The sequence below is a fragment of the Nansenia antarctica genome (assembly GCF_963989245.1).
Source record: "Nansenia antarctica genome assembly, chromosome: 18".
Lineage (NCBI taxonomy): Eukaryota > Metazoa > Chordata > Actinopteri > Argentiniformes > Microstomatidae > Nansenia > Nansenia antarctica.
Window position 1 is genome coordinate 2,760,619 of NC_137691.1, and position 19,582 is coordinate 2,780,200.

The 19,582-nt window shown below is 43.6% G+C and overlaps 1 protein-coding gene across 1 annotated transcript; it reads right to left on the minus strand.

Moving 5' to 3' along the window:
- Positions 1-284: 284 nt before the first annotated feature.
- Positions 285-13,047, minus strand: wnt7aa (wingless-type MMTV integration site family, member 7Aa; the record flags this gene model as incomplete). Its single annotated transcript, XM_080548212.1, has 4 exons — positions 285-764; positions 6,429-6,700; positions 12,161-12,387; positions 12,977-13,047. The coding sequence occupies 4 exons, from the start codon at positions 13,045-13,047 to the stop codon at positions 285-287; spliced, it is 1,050 nt and encodes a 349-aa protein (XP_080404338.1).
- Positions 13,048-19,582: the final 6,535 nt, after the last annotated feature.

Here is a 19,582-nt window from a genome sequence, read left to right on the forward strand (position 1 = left end):
AGAGAAGAAGAAGAAGAAGCACCTGGAGATGCGACGAGGATCAGACGAGGAAAAACACGGTGGAAGTTATTCCACTCCTCTCATACCTCTCTGTGTCTTTGTCCAGCCCAAGCCAACGCTGTGTTTGAAGTCAGGCACACACAGAAAACACACACACACACACACACACACACATACACAAACAAACAACACAACCAACCAGTCCTATGAGCAAGACAAGACGTTGCATATAAATAAAAAAAACGGTCCCAATAAATATCTTCTTTCCGTGTTCGTGTTTCTCCTCATTTACACGTGTACACCTCTGTCCTCTCGCTGCACGTGTTGCACTTGACGTAGCAGCACCACAGGAACTTGCAGTTGCACTGCCACACCCGCGAGTACTGGTGCGTGTTGTAGCCCCGGCCGCAGCACATCAGGTCGCAGCTGTTGGTCTGCTGCGCCGTCTTGTTGCACATGCGGCCCTGCGTGCCCATGCTGCCCGACACCGGGTCCTGCTCGCAGTAGTTGGGCGACTTCTCGATGTACACCAGGTCCGTGTCCATGGGCTTGCGGTAGGAGTCCTTGCGCTTCACCTTGAGGAAGGTGGGCCGCTTGTTCCGGCTGGCCCGGACGGGCTCCACGTGCACGGCCTGGTTGTACTTGTCCTTCAGGATGTAGCCCAGCTGGCGGAACTTGGGCAGCGTGGTCCAGCAGGTCTTGGTGGTGCAGGAGCCCGACACGCCGTGGCACTTGCACTCCAGACGCATGTTCTTCTCCAAGATCTGCAAACGAGAGAGAACGAGAGAAGGAGAGGGAGGGGAAGGGGGGTTTGTTAGTAACATTCTGTGTTGGAAAAGATATATTTAACAGTACCAGTCAAACGTTGAATTGTATAGGGTGTGTAGGAAGTGTGTCCAAGCTTTTGACTAGTACAGGATAGGATAGAGGATGTGGTATATGCTAGGGGGTAGTGGTGGCCCAGTGGATCGGTTGAGTTGGACTGGTGATCAGAAGGCTCACTCCAGATGTATGTTCTTCTCTAAGATCTACAATGGTCGACGAGAGAACAACGTTTTTTTTTTGGGTGACATTCTGTATTGAGAAGTTAGATAGTATAGGCTAGGGGAAATGTGGACACACTTTTCCATTCAATTGAATCGGGAAGTCTGTCTAAACTTTTGACTGGTACCGTATGGGATATAGTATAAGCTAGAGGTAGTGGTGGGCTGGCCCAGTGAATAGATAGTGAGTTGGACTGGTGATCAGAAGGTCATGAGTTCAAATCCCCACCTAGGGAACACCACCACTAGTGTGCCCTTGAGTAAGACCTGGGAACACCACCACTAGTGTGCCCTTGAGTAAGACCTGGGAACACCACCACTAGTGTGCCCTTGAGTAAGGCACTTAGCTCTGAGTTGCTCCAGGGAGACTGTAACCCTATAATCTCTAATTGTAAGTCGCTTTGGATAGAAATCCATGCTGTTAAATGCTGTAATGTAATGTCTCATGCTATGGAACACCCTCAACCTTCCTTATGAGTCACCTGACAGCAGGTAGCATGCGTACAGTGAAGGAATTCTAGCATATCTCTTAAATAGTTCCACAGGTTGAGACAAAGACTCTAATACATTCCGATAGATCTTAAACATTCCAGAGATCCTAAACTTGCTACGTCACCCGAGCGCCCTGTTCCATAGTATTAACTATCCGATTGTCTCGTAAAAGCTTCCCTCATTTGTGTCTTAAGTAAAAATGCATGGGAAACGCTTTTGTTTTCACAAAGCAGTTACTGTAAATGCAAGGCTGCTGTTGACTGTAATTCCCCAGTGTGTTGGGCAGACCCCTCTGTACAATGCCAAGAGGAATTAAGCAAAGGTTTGACATCAACACAGTATGAATGAAAAAACTAATTCTTGTGTGTGGTGTACACAGTCAAACCCAGGGATTCAGGTTCGTATAGTATCCTCTGTGTTGCCTATGTTTCCATGTATATGTCCACAGTCCACACCACGCAGCATTATGGGTAACTTTCTCATTTTGGCTGGTTTCCTAGACAGCGATTAACTAAGCCTGTTTCTGTACTAAATAACATTTTCGATAGAAAACGTCCATTGAAGATACATATCGGTCAGACTTTCCATTCTGTGTGAACATGTCAGTCAGCAGCAACTGAACAAAACATCTAGCTAAATCCAAAAAACGAGAGAAGACGCACACGCACACACACACACACACATATAAGGTAGTGAATTCACACACACAGAAGCTGGATGAACTTATGAATGCATGCGACGCACAGAAGGGGGGCAATTTACTTGTCTAGATACAGACGCATCTATAGAGCGCTGATTGGCAGGGCTGAATGGGCTTTTCAAGGTTAAGAGTGGAATCTTTTAGTGTGGTTGGCAGGGCGCTCGGCGCATTCTCTCTCTGCCCCGCGCTGAATGACATCAGACCGCCCCTGCGCCGTGTCTGGGAGAGGGACGCCGTACGTGCCGTTAAAAAAGAAGAAGCTTCGCCCGCCCATCTGTTTAATTATTCCGCTCCCTCTTTCTTCAACCCTCAGACTTCCTGGAGTCTCTCGGGGGTAGTTGTCAGACGCCTTTTGGGGAGCATATCTAGCTTTAACATAGTCATGCTTCCGATCCCTGATAAAAAAAACATTTAATTCAGGGAGGGGGGGGGGGGGGGCTATTGAAGTCAAATGCCCATGAATCTGGCACCGCTTGTTTAGAATTTAGAAGACCCCCCCCACCTCCACCCACCACCACCACCACCCCACCCACCACCACCACCCCATAAAAGCCTGCCATTGGCACCGTTTTACATCATTGTTTATTCTTCGGAGAAATTCCAAGGTTGGTTGGCTCAAAGCGCGCTGCTGACATCATTATATCTTTACAATATGATCACTGTGCCAAAGTTATTTGGCCAGGACAACGACTTCCTGGTCGGAAGACCCAGATGAGAGGCGACGTGTTAATGATTGCTAGGCCAGGTTAAACTCCCACTCACGCCAGTCGCTTAGGGTTATAGCCCCAACGATCTCTGTCCAGAGTGCTGAAAAACATCTCTATTTTCTGCAGAATGAATGAAGGCTGTTCTCAATGTGGAGCAAGCTACAAAAAGTTGTCACCCTTGTACTTATAAAATGAAAACCTTAGTGAGTACCGGTACAGTACGACCTTCCCTCATCTGTAACCTAAAACCAGAACTAAGATTTGAAACAACCCTCCTCTCAAATGTTCTAATAACCTTCAGTATATGCATCATGGGCACCCCCTCTGAAAACGATTACTCTACTCAATTCGTGCTTTTCTGAAAAAGAGGTAAAGATCTCTTAAAAGGAAGGAAGGAAGGAGGACATCGAAGGAAACACTTTTGCAGCACCCGAGCACACAGCTGCCCCAACCAACTGGCTAATGAGTAATCGACTACTTGGGCAACCTCCTTCTCCGACAGTCACTGTGATGGAGCTGAGAGGGAGGGCATTCTCCTCGTACCGTCGTGTTTAGACGACAGCATAGAGATCGAAGGCTGTAATCAAACTCCCCTGGTTTCCTCTGAAAGGCTCCTATCGTTTCATAACAGACAACCTCTTTAGTCTGTGTGTGACTCTGTGTAGCTCCAGCTGGATCTGATGGAAGCGCGTGCAGGGGATGATAAATAATCGCCAAGGTTACACGCTGTTTCCTACGATGGCTAACCCCTTGGCTACGATGGCTAACCCCTTGGCTACGATGGCTAACCCCTTGGCTACGATGGCTAACCCCAGCACCAGCACCACCAGCTGAAGGGTTCTGAAGTGCTCGCTCAGTGCTTCTCTACACACAAAACAAGATGCTTTAGAATTACAACCCACATGAAAAGAGGAGGCCGTGTTTCTGCTTTGCATTTCCATGTGAGGTAGAAAACCCTCCGTGTCTGTTCATCACATTTCTATCAATTCCTCTGTTATGTAAATGACGACGGTTTTGTCATCAATAAAGACCTCCTGTACCGTATCTGACGTCATTCTGGTCTCTGTGAAGATGTATTTGCTACAACTACACATGTATGGTTTTCACATTGGACATGCCGTTGGTAGGGTAACCACATACATTCCATTAAGTTGACCCTAGACATGAGTTCTAACACTCTACTAGAGTGGCAACATTGTACATGTTGTTAAATAGTGATTAGGTAATTACACGGTTATAACACAAGTGGAGTAAGGAGCAGTTCATAAGGAATAAAATCTAGTTAAGGTGGGAGGTGTGTTAAGGTGGTATGTTAAGATGGAAGGTATGTTAAGATGGGAGGTATGTTAAGGTGGTATGTTAAGGTGGAAGGTATGTTAAGGTGGGAGGTATGTTAAGGTGGTATGTTAAGGTGGGAGGTATGTTAAGGTGGGAGGTATGTTAAGGTGGTATGTTAAGGTGGAAGGTATGTTAAGGTGGTATGTTAAGGTGGAAGGTATGTTAAGGTGGTATGTTAAGGTGGTACGTTAAGGTGGGAGGTATGTTAAGGTGGTATGTTAAGGTGGGAGGTATGTTAAGGTGGTATGTTAAGGTGGGAGGTATGTTAAGGTGGGAGGTATGTTAAGGTGGTATGTTAAGGTGGTATGTTAAGGTGGGAGGTATGTTAAGGTGGTATGTTAAGGTGGGAGGTATGTTAAGATGGTATGTTAAGGTGGTATGTTAAGGTGGGAGGTATGTTAAGATGGTATGTTAAGGTGGTATGTTAAGGTGGGAGGTATGTTAAGGTGGTATGTTAAGGTGGTATGTTAAGGTGGGAGGTATGTTAAGGTGGTATGTTAAGGTGGGAGGTATGTTAAGGTGGTATGTTAAGGTGGTATGTTAAGGTGGGAGGTATGTTAAGGTGGTATGTTAAGGTGGTATGTTAAGATGGTATGTTAAGGTGGTATGTTAAGGTGGGATGTATGTTAAGGTGGTATGCTAAGGTGGTACGTTAAGGTGGGATGTATGTTATGGTGGTATGTTAAGGTGGAAGGTATAGGAGCCAACGGACCCCCATGTGGATCCGAAGTGATATAAAGAGTTTACCTCGATCAATTCTCTTCATCGATATCACATTTTTTTCACAATTTTGCATGCTATACGATGCCACCATTTTTTTCCCGAGACGGTAAACACGGCCTAAGTCACATCCAGTTTTCTCCAACTGGAGAATGTGTCATGTCCGGTTTCAACGCCGAATTTCCATACCATTGGTCGGCCAACCCAAAAAAATCCCCCCCCCCCAAAAATTCTGATACATGAGAAAGGTCAAAGGTCAAAGATGGTGCCAAAATATCTCCAAATGGCTTAAACATATAGGTGTCCGCCTAAACATACCTGTACTAAAACAGGTACAAAGTTGCATTTGCTCACATTACTAGCATCGACTTTGGCACAAGTACTAATAAGACCCTGGAGTACTGATTCCTAGATGATTTGGGCTTCGTTATCAGGTTTCCAAGGTGATATTCACTGTAAAAGCTGGGGTTTTTTTAGGCGGAGACTGAATTTGAGATGTTTTATAATGTTCTAGCTCTATTTGCTCTGACACAGTAACATAGATTTTGATTCTGACACTTCTACAGCCACCCCACAGGTGTTAGCTTTCATTTGATAACAAGATCATTATGAAGGCCCTTGTGATTGTGGAGATATTCTATATTCACTGTGGGCATGTCATTTCGAGCACAAAACCAGAAAAATGAGGTGGATAAGATGAGGTTAAGGTGGTATGTTAAGGTGGGAGGTATGTTAAGGTGGTATGTTAAGGTGGTACGTTAAGGTGGGAGGTATGTTAAGGTGGTATGTTAAGGTGGTATGTTAAGGTGGTATGTTAAGGTGGTATGTTAAGGTGGGAGGTATGTTAAGGTGGTATGTTAAGGTGGGAGGTATGTTAAGGTGGTATGTTAAGGTGGTATGTTAAGGTGGTATGTTAAGGTGGGAGGTATGTTAAGGTGGGAGGTATGTTAAGGTGGTATGTTAAGGTGGGATGTATGTTAAGGTGGTATGTTAAGGTGGTATGTTAAGGTGGAAGGTATGTTAAGGTGGTATGTTAAGGTGGTATGTTAAGGTGGTATGTTAAGGTGGTATGTTAAGGTGGTATGTTAAGGTGGGAGGTATGTTAAGGTGGGAGGTATGTTAAGGTGGTATGTTAAGGTGGGATGTATGTTAAGGTGGTATGTTAAGGTGGTATGTTAAGGTGAGAGGTATGTTAACGTGGGAGGTATGTTAAGGTGGGAGGTATGTTAAGGTGGTATGTTAAGGTGGTATGTTAAGGTGGGAGGTATGTTAAGGTGGGAGGTATGTTAAGGTGGTATGTTAAGGTGGTATGTTAAGGTGGTATGTTAAGGTGGTATGTTAAGGTGGTATGTTAAGGTGGGAGGTATGCAGCAGCAGAGACAGAGTGACGGACTCTCTAACTGCGTCATCCCACGGCGTCACGCCTACCTTGCGGCCCACTTCGTTGTTGTGGAGGTTCATGAGCGTCCTGGCGTTCTGCTTGATCTCGCGGGCGTCCACGAACACCTTGGAGAAGTCCAGGCCGTAGCGGATGTCCGCGGAGCAGCCGCCCCACTTCCAGCCCTCGTCCTGGTTGTAGAAGCCCTGCTTGTCCTTGTCGCAGCCGCAGTCGCTCAGGTTGCCCTGCGTACAGGCGGCCGTGATGGCGTGGGCCACTCCCGCGGCGATGATAGCGTAGGTGAACGCTGCCTCCTTACTGCCTGAGGGGGATTAAAAAGGATACATTTATATCAGAATCGCTGACAACAAGATCCACTGTCTCAGGCGGTATCGAGCCTCCTTTACATACCTGACATAGCTCGTTCAAACGAAATCATAAAAAGCAGGAGCTAGGCCAAGCCTCGGTTCATCTATCATGCTAGCTTTAAACAGCTTAATGGCAGGAGGGCACTGAGAGAGCGCTCCTCTGTATATTGTGCTAACGATGGTTCGGGGAGATAAAAAATAATACTTTGCTAACTATAAGGAAACTTAAGAAAGGGTCGTGACGACTCCAGGGGGATGGACCTACAGGACATACAGTACCTAGGCAAACATGGACTGTGTAAAGTAAATTGTCCGTCATCCTTGTGTGTTGTCAAACGAGAGGAAACGTTAGGTTAGCGGAACCAGACTCAGAGGCAGATTCAGGCATTCGCCGTTTCGGACACAGGAAGGGATATAGTCAATCTATCGCAGGAGGAGTACAATGGGCACAGGTTTATTTAGAAGACAATCCGGGGGGAGATACGGTATTATATGTTTAGACTTCAGTCTGGCCCCGGTCCCAGGTCCTGTCACAACGGGGTGGAACCCTGTGGAGGTGAGGCCGAGAGGCATGCAGGCCCTCCCTAGATGGGCAGGCAGATAGAATTGATTTCCACTCTATAAATCAGAGTGCTTCCAGGTCAACCGCATTCTTTTAAAGGAACATTTCACCGATGGTCACCATGACTCAACAATAGCAGGTTATAAGTGGTCTTTGTTATTATAAATAGCCAGGAAATACTTTTTTTTTTTTATCAAATGTTCAAATTAGCAAGTTAAATAGCCTTTTATCGGACCAGGAAGTAATATGTGTGGATTGTAAAATCCTACAACGTCCATAGTATCGTAGTCCCAGGGAGGCAGCCTTGGTGATGCACCGTGCTTGGATGTAAACACACCCAGGCAGTCGCTAGGCTAATTCAGGGACGGTAAACCTCACTCCTCCCTAAAGCTCCTATCCTTGTTGTTTCCAAAACGGTGTGATTACCCCCAAATACATGACTCAGGGTAAAGTCATCGGAGTAGCTATGCCGACAGCGGCTGTTAATCTACAGGACGTGTTTGGAAGCTGTTTTCATTCGCCCCTCAGGTGATCTGGACAACGATCTTAGGTCAAAACTCTGTGAAAAGTCCCCTTAATTAAATTGAGATCGCACAACAGGGAAAAGAAGACAGCAGGACTGCTTGTTGACGTATGATGACTAACATCATATAATACAGTATATAGTATATTATAGGTTTCACACAGGTGATGAAATAGAGAAAATAATAATAATCAAGAAGATGCTAGTAGTGCATACTTTTAGCTTAAAACATTTAAACGATGAAATGATCTACTGACCTGATAAGACATGGAATTGTCTACAATAACAACATTCATTCAGGAGGGACCCCATGTAGTTTGAATGCGTTCATTAACTACCAGTCAAACTGGTTCACTTTCAATAACTACCAGTCAAACTGGTTCACTTTCAATAACTACCAGTCAAACTGGTTCACTTTCAATAACTACCAGTCAAACTGGTTCACTTTCATTAACTACCAGTCAAACTGGTTCACTTTCAATAACTACCAGTCAACCAGTCTTTGTGTACCAGTCTTTGTGTGCTAAGCAGTGAGAATCCTGTAATCAGAGAGAATTAAAAAAAAAACTATTGATAATATAGTTAATATAATATACACCACTGCACTGCTGGGTGAATGCTACAGGAAGTAGAACTCCTCATTAGCCAGATTAATGGATCATCACCTACTGTATTTACCCTCCTAATGAATCATTTACATGCCCAGGACACAGTAGCAGCAATGGTTAACTTTGCTAACTGACTTCTGGCCACTTCCAGGTGTTAGGAAACACCCTTGGTCTGATGTCAAGGAAACGTAGAACATTTGACTGTGTCGTTCACCTGAATGAGCAACATGTTTTCCTTGTGTCAGTTGTCAAAGTTCCATGTTATTGAACCAAAAGCGTGACGCTACAATGCATGAGGAGACAACGCTACCTCAGAAAGTCCTTCAAACACAACCCATGTCTTATCCTTGTTTTACATGTGCAAGAAGCGATTTGGAGATATTAGGTTGAATATCGTTTTATGTTCCGTCCTGATGTATGTCCTGCACACCGTCAGTCCATGTTTAAATGGTAAATGGACTGCACTTATATAGCGCCTTTATCCAAAGCGCTTTACAACGGCCTCTCATTCACCCATTCACACACACATTCACACACCAATGGCTGCAAGCTACCATGCAAGGCGCCGGCCGGCCCGCTCACTGGGAGCAATTTGGGGTTCAATGCCTTGCCCAAGGACACTTCGACATGTGGCCAGCAGGGGCTCGAACCGCCGATCTGCCAACCTTGCGATCATTAGACGGCGGCTCTACCTCCTGAACCACAGGATGTTTAACCTAATTTGCCTTGAACATTTGCCTTATGTTTAAGATGATACTAACCCCCACAGACACTAGAACACGTCCTGAGGAGCACAGGTAAGGTGACGTCTTGGAACATTGCCTTGCATTGAAAAAAGAAGCTAGCTAAAGGAAAATGATGTGTAGCTTGTTATGCCTTAGATGCCTTATACCTTAGGGCCTGATGCCAAAGGAGACGGTATGTGTGTGTGTGTGTGTGTGTGTGTGTGTGTGTGTGTGTGTGTGTGTGTGTGTGTGTGTGTGTGTGTGTGTGTGTGTATGTGAATGTGTATGTGTATGTGTATGTGTATGTGTGTGTGTATGTGTGTGTGTATGTGTATGTGTGTGTGTATGTGTGTGTATGTGTGTGTGTGTGTGTGTACGTGTACGTGTATGTGTATGTGTATGTGTATGTGTAGGCCTATCCTAATGTTTAGGCTGTTAGAATGCTCGCGTCAGCAATAATGAAATGCAAGATGCTGTTTTTCTCAGTGTGTTGGTTCAGCAATGTTTACTTAAATCAAGATCAGAGCACAAACCTGACTGATAAAAAGGCTATAAAACTTCTCAGTTATGACAAGAGTTTCATTACTTTTTCCAGAGGTATCTGAATCAGTGGCATAGAAATGATTCTGTGTCAAACTTCCCCAGCCAAAACGTGCAAATGCAAGAGGTTAATTTATTAACCTAGCACAATGTACTTGTCTGGACTTGAGGCATTTATGCTTCTAGAGGGGAACATACTTTATGAACTTACAGGAGGGTGGTTATTCAGAGCTGAGAGGCAAAAGGGGAAGAAGAAGAAGAAGAAGAAGAAGAAGATTATATATATAGAAAGTTACAAACCATCTTTTTTTAAATAATCTACTGGAAAGAAAGTGATCGGGACTGATTCTCATTAACTAATCATTCCTTTTATATGTAGGAGTTACCAGATCAGAGCTCCTGTAATGGAACAACACACAGTTATGTCACGTGTTATGTTATATTGTGGTGTGACCAAACTAGAGAGGGATGGTCTACCAGTCGATGTCATTGTCAGCAATAAACTATGGAACCATTAGACGACACCACTGAGTCTACAACCACGTCCCTCCTCGCTCCAGCAGGAGCAACAATGCCTTTCATCCTGCACCTCATCTGGCCGGTGTAGCCAATCTTGTTAGAACGGTTGTCCAGACTATCCCCCCCCCCCCCCACCCCCCCCCCCCACCCCCACCCCCCAACAAAGTCCAATGGCGACACAACAGCAGCAGTCAAAGACCAATAAACAATCCTCCCTTGAGATGTGGTTTTGCGGCTACTGATATTCAGAACGATCTGGAATGATTCTCTGTCTGTGGGGAACAAGTAGCTCTGGCTCCCTCCCTCCCTCTCACACATGACTGTACAAGACTGTTGGTCTTCCCTCTGACGCCTGGATCACGCAGACACTGTTTTGTATACAACTGCTATTTGACTTTTTCAACGTGTAAGAAGTGGGGAAAAAAAGAACTGTTTGTTCTCGTGTATACCTACAGTGTGCAACACGCAGGCAACTGTTGTCGTCTATGATCTATGAACAGGCCAATCGGGAGGGAGGGAGACAAGCACATTGTGTTTGAATATGATCCCTTGGTTAATTTCCGGGACAATCCACAAGTCATTTGAGCATCCATTCCCCTCCAGCCATCTTCCACAGACAAACAGGGCCAAACGTCTTGCCCTCCTTTCCCACCCGCCAAAGAGGCTCTATCCCTCACGCAGCCATTTGTCAAAGTGTCAGAGCGCTCAATAGCACTGAACAACCTCAGAAGAAAAAAAAGAAAGATAACAATTTGCCTAAGGAAAACAGACACCCTTACCAAAGAGGAGAGGAATCACTCCACTTAGTTGGAGTTGTTTCCATGTCTCTAAAGCGCTGGATGTTTTTCTCTCCCATCTTGTTATTAAGCAGACGTAACATATACCCGTGGTTAACCTAACAGCCACGTCATTAAAGTCTGCTGATAAGCACAGATGATGATGATAATAATAACAATAAAACGTTCAATACTTTCCTTGTGAGACACAACTTGTTTAAAAGAAGAAAGTGCCCCCTTGATGATGTTTTCACAATGAGAGCAATGCAGACAACCCAAGTTGTCACAGAGGTATTACATTTTATACTGTTGCCTAATTTGCCTTGAAACACTACACATGTTTGTCCACTTTTTTCCATGTTTTCCAGCCATAACTCCATATCAAAGCATCATATGATATTATAGGCTTAAATACAAAAAACGCTGCTTGCTGTTGTTCATCCAGCAAAGCTCTCTACCACAATTCTAGTCTGCAGACTAGGTACCCAAGTGATAACCTTAATAAAACAAAGAAAAAAAGAAACATAAAAAAAAAAGAAGAAGTCAAGATGATTAATCATCTGAGTCATGGATTTCAAATGAGGGCCTTTGAACTCGACACAAACGGGAAGATAGCCTAAAGGTGAGAACATCATGAAAGGGATATACGTTGCATTAATGAAAGATAGAGCCCACAATCACTCAGCAAATAGATGTCCTAGATAGGAGGGTTGACAGGGATGTTTTAAGTTGGACAATTATGAAGGTCTGAACGTATGAATAGGTTAGGCCTATAATTGGCATGATCTTCTTGTTTGACAAACATCTGGTAATAACATTTAATTACAACATTATACTATTCAGTTAGAACAATGAAACTCTAGACTAAAGACTTTCATGAAAAAACAGACTAGACCAATTTCCAGTATATAGAAATATACAATAAAAACATAGCAGAGTTAGCTAGTTAGGCGTTAGTTCGCCTTATTATTGGGATATTATCAAGCCCAATCAATTACATCAATAATATCGTTACTCAAATTCAGTCCATCCCATTCTCATAATGACTTACTATAATACAAATAAATAAATACATGTATTTATTTAAATGCATTAAATAAAATAAATAAAGGTTGTTGTTATTATTATTATTATTATTACTAAAATAAAGCTGTAACATACCCACTTTCAGCTCTTTTCCAAAGACAGTTCTCTCTCCCAGGGCAGAGCAGTTCCACCGTCCATTTTTAAATTGGAATTGGCACTCGTTGATGCCCAGCTGAGCGCCCTCTCCGATCACGATGATGGCGTCAGGCCGGCTCTGACAGATCGTCCTCTGCCGAGGGGCCAGGCCAGGGATTTTGTTACAGATTATACTGGCTCCCAACGCGACCACGGACGAAAAGCCCCTGGAAATAGTAGATAAATAAGAGTCATGTATAATAATAATAATAATAATAATAATAATAATAATAATAATAATAATAATATCAATATTAATATTATTATTATTAATAATAATGATGATGATCTGTCCACTATTGCAATATTTTCGATATTTCATAATTATTATTAATCAAATTAAAATATCAGCATGAATATCTATTGGTAATGTTCATGTTAGAGTTAACAGGCATAACATACAGTAGATGTAGGCTATAGGCTTATATTTAAATGTGTTGTACAACATTTGCCCTGCTGATATAGGCTGTATAACCTATATATACAAAACCTGGTGCTACTTTTTAAGCCAATTTCCCAATTGTATGTTGCTTATTTAATCCGCCTATAGTTCTACACAAAACAATCTAGATGGATCATGTATCTCCAACCCATCTCTGTGTGCTATCTTTCCCTGACATGCGCCAGCTATCATATCCATCCCTTAAACCTCTTAAACCATCAGGTCTGAACATGCTATTGTAGCAGACTGGACATGCAATATCCCACAGAGTATGCACTATGCAGGCTAATAAATACAAAATAAATAAAACTCACCCAATTTTCAAATACACAATTCCCAGGCAAAGAAACATATGGAAAATCCAGCGGCGTGTTTTCCTGCTCATGGTGGTGTCCACCTCTGGACGAGATGTTCAGCTGGTAACACGGGGTTGACAGACGGGGACCCCAGGTGAAGTTATCAAAACCTCCTCGGGACAGTAAAAGTTCCTTTGCAATCGAGTGGAAGTATCCTAGAGAAGGTCTGGAGCTGGGGTTGAAGTCGCATCGGGTTGCTGCCTGCCTGACCCAGGTGACTTCAGAGAGCTCCCCGAGAGATCAGGCGCACTTTACGCGCACTGGCTTGAACCTCCGTCCGGCGGTGTCTCCACCTCTCCTATCACAGGGCTGCGTTCGTGAATACGCTCTGGACCTCTGATCAGCACTCATGGGATTGCCTCGCGTCCAATCACATTACTTGGGGCCCTTTATGACGTCGGACCCAGTGTGCGCCCCGGCGGTCTCTGAGCGGATCGACGAACGCAGTCTACCTCTCCTACCAGGGCGTGTTCAACCCACCAGACATGGCTCACTCCCACAGTGGAATAAGACCCCCGACTACAAGTGCGTTAGCCCCCCTATTCATAAACACCTTATTGCAGAATCCTCCGACCACGTGGCTTCAGTGAAGCAGTAGACCTGCTATAATTCAATATCTGTGGTAGAACCTAGAGCTTCTCAATTGTTTAACTGTTAATCCAAAATAAAAAATTAATGTAAAAAAATATCGCGTTTACAATAAGTTCTAGGTGTAATTATGTTTTCAATTGCATAAGATAATGAAAAGATCCCTGCATTAATTGCAGAATGGAGTGGATGATTAAAAGACACCCTCTGCCTCGGCTTAACAGGTCCCTGATCAGCCCTCTGGAGCTTCAGGGGGGTTTTATTCACTCTTAAACACTTTAAACGCTCCTCCCTCTTTCAGCAAGACAATTTATTTAACTTGTGATACATGGGCATCCCTGTCCCCCAAGAGGCTCTGTGCATCATAGCAGAGATGATCATAATATCCTATAATAACCTTTGTATAGCACTTATCCTGCAAACGTTGCAGCTCAAAGTGCTTTAACACATCCACACAGCATAACAACAATAGTAGAACAATAGTAAATAAAACACAATAGCAATAATATAAACTACATACTAAAACAAGAATAAACCATAGAACCCAAGGGGCATAGAACAAAGATAAACAAAATAATATAAGAATTACTATGAGATTTAACAAGTAAATACATTTGCAAATATATACAATATATAGATTAATCAACTAACAGTAAAGAATTAAAGAAAGCATTTAGAAATAGTCATTTAAAGGCAATATTAAAAAGATGAGTTTTTAGTCTTGACTTGAACATATTTAAAATGTTTTATTATTATTATTATTATAGCTATGACATTTTTTTTTTTTTACAAAAATTAAATATGTTAAATGATAAAGATGCCCAGTGGTCTAGTGGAGGAGAGTGCATGGTGGACACCTTGCTAGTGGATACAGGCTATCAGCCGTGTCCGTGCTGCGCTGTCTATCATCTTATCACCTTCTCATACTGCGATGAACAAAGCTATTCAAATTTTGCGTGACGTTAGTGTACATACAGTAGCCTCGGATATCCCAATCTAGGCTTCAGTTGTCTATCAGCTCATATCCTTTACTATTGCGCCATCTGCAGGCGAGGGCGTGACGTTGCTGATACAATGACTCGTGTCTCTTGACTGAACTCATGCAGTAAACTATTCAATCAAGCCCTGACAACATTCTTGTTATTGTGCATTAAGACCAAACTGTGCTTTCACATACTAGAACAACATTTAGAGTGTCATATCAGTGTCCTTTTCATATCAGTGGCATACAATAGCCTAGATTACAATTTCAACTTCAAGTGTAGTATAGAGCCAATTCATTTGTGACATAACCAGCCAATGCTAAATGGTCTTCATTGTTAGTTACCCTAACCTTTAAATATAATCCTTATCTGATACTAATCTGATCATGCATCCAAATCAGAAGGATAACACTTACTTAACCTCACGTTTATGTGTGCATGCAAAGTGTAAGGGAAACCTTGCTTTTTTAATGAATAAAAACACATCTGATCTTTTCAACACAGGAGCAGTTTATATCATACAAACACAACCATAATAACAACTTTTATTTGTATAGCGCCTTTCCTGCAAACGTTGCAGTTCAAAAGTGCTCCTATCATTCTATAATCATCATTTAATTATTTAGTCATTTAGTAAAAAGATGGGTCTTCAGTCTTGACTTGAACATTTGCTGAGGTTGCATTACTCCCATAATGAAGAGAACTCCTGCTGGATTCCCAGGTATAGTTCATTAACATCCTTGAGGCTAGCAAACATGGTACATAAAGGGTGGATAATAAAACAAAAAAGAACATACCAAAGATGTTATCATTTATCCCCCCAAAAAACCAGAGTTCACAAACCAACACATCTCTTGCTGTCCCGTCTGAGGTTGGAGACAGTCGTATAGATGAAGCCCAGGGATAGGCAGCAGGTTGTATAGTTATCTCCACCAAGACAAAATTCCTGCCTCACAACTATGCAATCTGCTACCTCTACCCAGGAACTCACAGATCACCGATACTCTTTTGCTCTGCGTGTGTTCAATGTTTTAGCAAGCATGTTAAATGACATGTAAAGTGACAAATGAAAGCGACTGCCTTCAAGCATGGCACATGTTGTAAGCCGTAATACAGGACTGGTTGGAGATACAGGTTACAGGTAAAGCAATCTTCCCATCAGACCTGGGGGGTGTCCCTTCAACGTCGCTAAAGGAAAATGATCCCTGGCTTATTTTGATAAGTTTCGCGAAACTCACAAGACTTCTCTCAAAAAGAAGCCAATAATGGATTGTCCTTACGCGACGTTGATGGAATACCCCCCTGGAGTTGAGAGAAACAGGTCATGCACACTGGTAATAACATTCAGCCCGCTGTCGTGGAGAAAAAACACAACTCAGAGTAGACGCTCTTTCTGCCCCTCGGGGAAGGCAATAGATTGTATAGTTATCTTCTAAACAGGGTAAAATCACTACCCTACAACTAAACAATCTACTACCTCACACCGCCTGGGCAACCACAGGCGAGATCCGTGAATCCCTCGGTAAAAACGGATGAAAAAAACATCAGTTGTAATCATCACGATTAGCAAGAGCTCATCGATGATTGTCGACAGATTGTTCCAGGTGTGTTACTGTCACTTTGAGAAAGACAGTAGGTTATATAGTTATCTCCCAGTGTGGGTGTGACCCTAAAACTATACAACCTACTACCTCATCCCACAGCGCAACGTGGTCTTCTCTCTGCCTGACAAATGAAGGGGAAACACTTTCACACAACGTTAAAAACACTCCCACGATTCTTCGATGATGAAGTCCAAGGCCTCTGCTGATTGGTTGGATGTTCTCTGTTCCACCTAAATCAGAGCTGAGCGATAGCACCTGTAACGATAAAAAATTAATATTGTGAAATTATACTTCAAAATCAACATAACTTGGTCCACATCCTTAGCATTTGTAGGATTAATCTAACAACAGCTAAAACTGCTGAGGCAGTTGGTTTGAATTCGGTTGCAAAATGCTCTCTTGCTCTCCATTGACGAGGGAGTAAAATGGAGGGTCTGGACAGGACACCATGTTGGTATCGGGCCATCGCACCAGCACCCACAATGCACCAGGACACCATGTTGGTATTGGGCCATGGCACCATGACACCAGACACCATGTTGGTATTGGGCCATGAGACCATGTTGGTATTGGGCCATGGCACCATGGCACCATGGTGGTATTGGGCCATGATGACGCCATGTTGGTATTGGGCCATGACACCATGTTGGTATTGGGCCATGGCACCATGACACCATGTTGGTATTGGGCCATGATGACACCATGTTGGTATTGGGCCATGATGACACCATGTTGGTATTGGGCCATGATGACACCATGTTGGTATTGGGCCATGACACCATGTTGGTATTGGGCCATGGCACATGCCAGCTAGTTTTGCCATTGGTGCTTAACAGTTCAACGCCACCGGACTGAAGGAATCTAAACACACTGTTGACTGCCTCCATCCAGGACGCACTGGGTAACATTAACCCTTAGTGCCCCTTTCACAAACTGGACTGGAAAGGGGGAATAATTCAGCATTCTACAGTGCAGAGCAAGCAGCCAATCAGTCCCCTAACAGCATTAAGAGACATCTGAGACATCTACTGCCCCCCAGCACTGCGTCTCCTGAAGACACCCGCTTTTCCCCTTTACAGTGTCCCCTAAAACGTCTATTCCCCCCTTGTGCTGTGTCTCTGTTTCTCCAGTGTCTATATAACATTTAAAACAATTATAATAATCTAGGTTTAGAAGAAGGTGACAGAAGAAGATTTTTCCTTCTATCAATGGCCCCGGGCCTGAGCTGGATTACTCTTCCTGCTACGACTGGTGGATTGATGATTCACTTGCTTAGTCAAATGTATTCATTGTAAGTCGCTTTGGAACAAGGCGTCTGCTAAATGCTAAAAATGTAAATGTAAATGTAAATAAAAGATTAAAAAATGTTTAAAAAAAAATAGTGGCACTGGAACAGAAAAAGCCCCACTAGGCATAGGCTAGTTAAGCTTTGACAGCAGGCCTATAATATATATTATTCCTTTTAAAGGATCTTGCTTGGCCGATGGGGAACTTGCCACTTCATTTTTGGAAGTCCCTGGTTCTTTTGAAGTCGATAAATTCACCCTCAGAAATGTGTAAACTCCTGTTGACTATTGTCCCCGTCCGTATGAGCAAGCTGCTGAAGCGTCTCCGCTGGCTGGGCTGGCCTGCGTCAGAGGATGAGCCACACCAACCGCATTGTCATAAATCTGTCCACTCCTCACACTGACTCAGCCCTATGGGAATGTCTCGTTAAATCAGGTAGGATCATTAATAAGCCAACAACATGAAACGGTGCTTGATGAGAGAAGCTAACACTCTCGCACCTCGTTGTATTCCATCCCATAGAGTCTGTAGATAAAAAATGATATAGATAGGCCTCTTAGGCTAGTGTTTAGGCTACATAGGGCCGGTTTCACAGACAAGGCTTAAGCCTAGTCCTGGACTAAATCACACTTTCAATGTAAAATCTCCATTGAAGATGCTTTTTAGTCTAGGATTAGTCCTAAGCCTTGTCTGTGAAACCAGCCCATGATGTTCTGTGCTATTGGTTTAATTATAAGCCATGCCAATAAGTGACTTTTTTTTGTGTATATGACTTCCATCTTCTATTTATACAGCGACACAGTCAGTGAAAACTTGTGCGCTAGTCTTTATCAAACCAATTTCTCACTGGTAAAATAAGACAATAGTTATGTCATATCTGGTCCTTGCAGGGTGTGCACATTGTCCTGGCCCTGCTCTCACCTGCATATCCAACGAGCCATTTTGGTTGGACATGCCTGGGATAGATATCATCAGCAACGTTGACGTTAACTAGCACTTAACCTAGACTAGAGCTAGGCTGCTCTGTTTGACTGACTTGCTAACTAGGTACTGGGTTGCCTTATCTAATGCAGACCCCCTAGTTAAGAGGTACTAGGTCATCTAATCGAGACCACTAGTTAAGAGGTAGTGGGTCATCTAATGCAGACCCCTAGTTAAGAGGTAGTGGGTCATCTAATGCAGACCCCTAGTTAAGAGGTACTGGGTCATCTAAGGCAGACCCCTAGTTAAGAGGTAGTGGGTCATCTAATGCAGACCCCTAGTTAAGAGGTAGTGGGTCATCTAAGGCAGACCCCCTAGTTAAGAAGTACTGGGTCATCTAATGCAGACCCCTAGTTAAGAGGTACTGGGTCATCTAATGCAGACCCCTAGTTAAGAGGTAGTGGGTCATCTAAGGCAGACCCCTGGTTAAGAGGTAGTGGGTCATCTAAGGCAGACCCCTAGTTAAGAGGTAGTGGGTCATCTAAGGCAGACCCCTAGTTAAGAGGTAGTGGGTCATCTAATGCAGACCCCTAGTTAAGAGGTAGTGGGTCATCTAAGGCAGACCCCTAGTTAAGAGGTAGTGGGTCATCTAAGGCAGACCCCTAGTTAAGAGGTAGTGGGTCATCTAAGGCAGACCCCTAGTTAAGAGGTACTGGGTCATCTAATGCAGACCCCTAGTTAAGAGGTACTGGGTCATCTAATGCAGACCCCTAGTTAAGAGGTAGTGGGTCATCTAATGCAGACCCCTAGTTAAGAGGTAGTGGGTCATCTAATGCAGACCCCTAGTTAAGAGGTACTGGGTCATCTAAGGCAGACCCCCTAGTTAAGAAGTACTGGGTCATCTAATGCAGACCCCTAGTTAAGAGGTACTGGGTCATCTAATGCAGACCCCTAGTTAAGAGGTAGTGGGTCATCTAAGGCAGACCCCTGGTTAAGAGGTAGTGGGTCATCTAAGGCAGACCCCTAGTTAAGAGGTAGTGGGTCATCTAAGGCAGACCCCTAGTTAAGAGGTAGTGGGTCATCTAATGCAGACCCCTAGTTAAGAGGTAGTGGGTCATCTAATGCAGACCCCTAGTTAAGAGGTAGTGGGTCATCTAAGGCAGACCCCTAGTTAAGAGGTA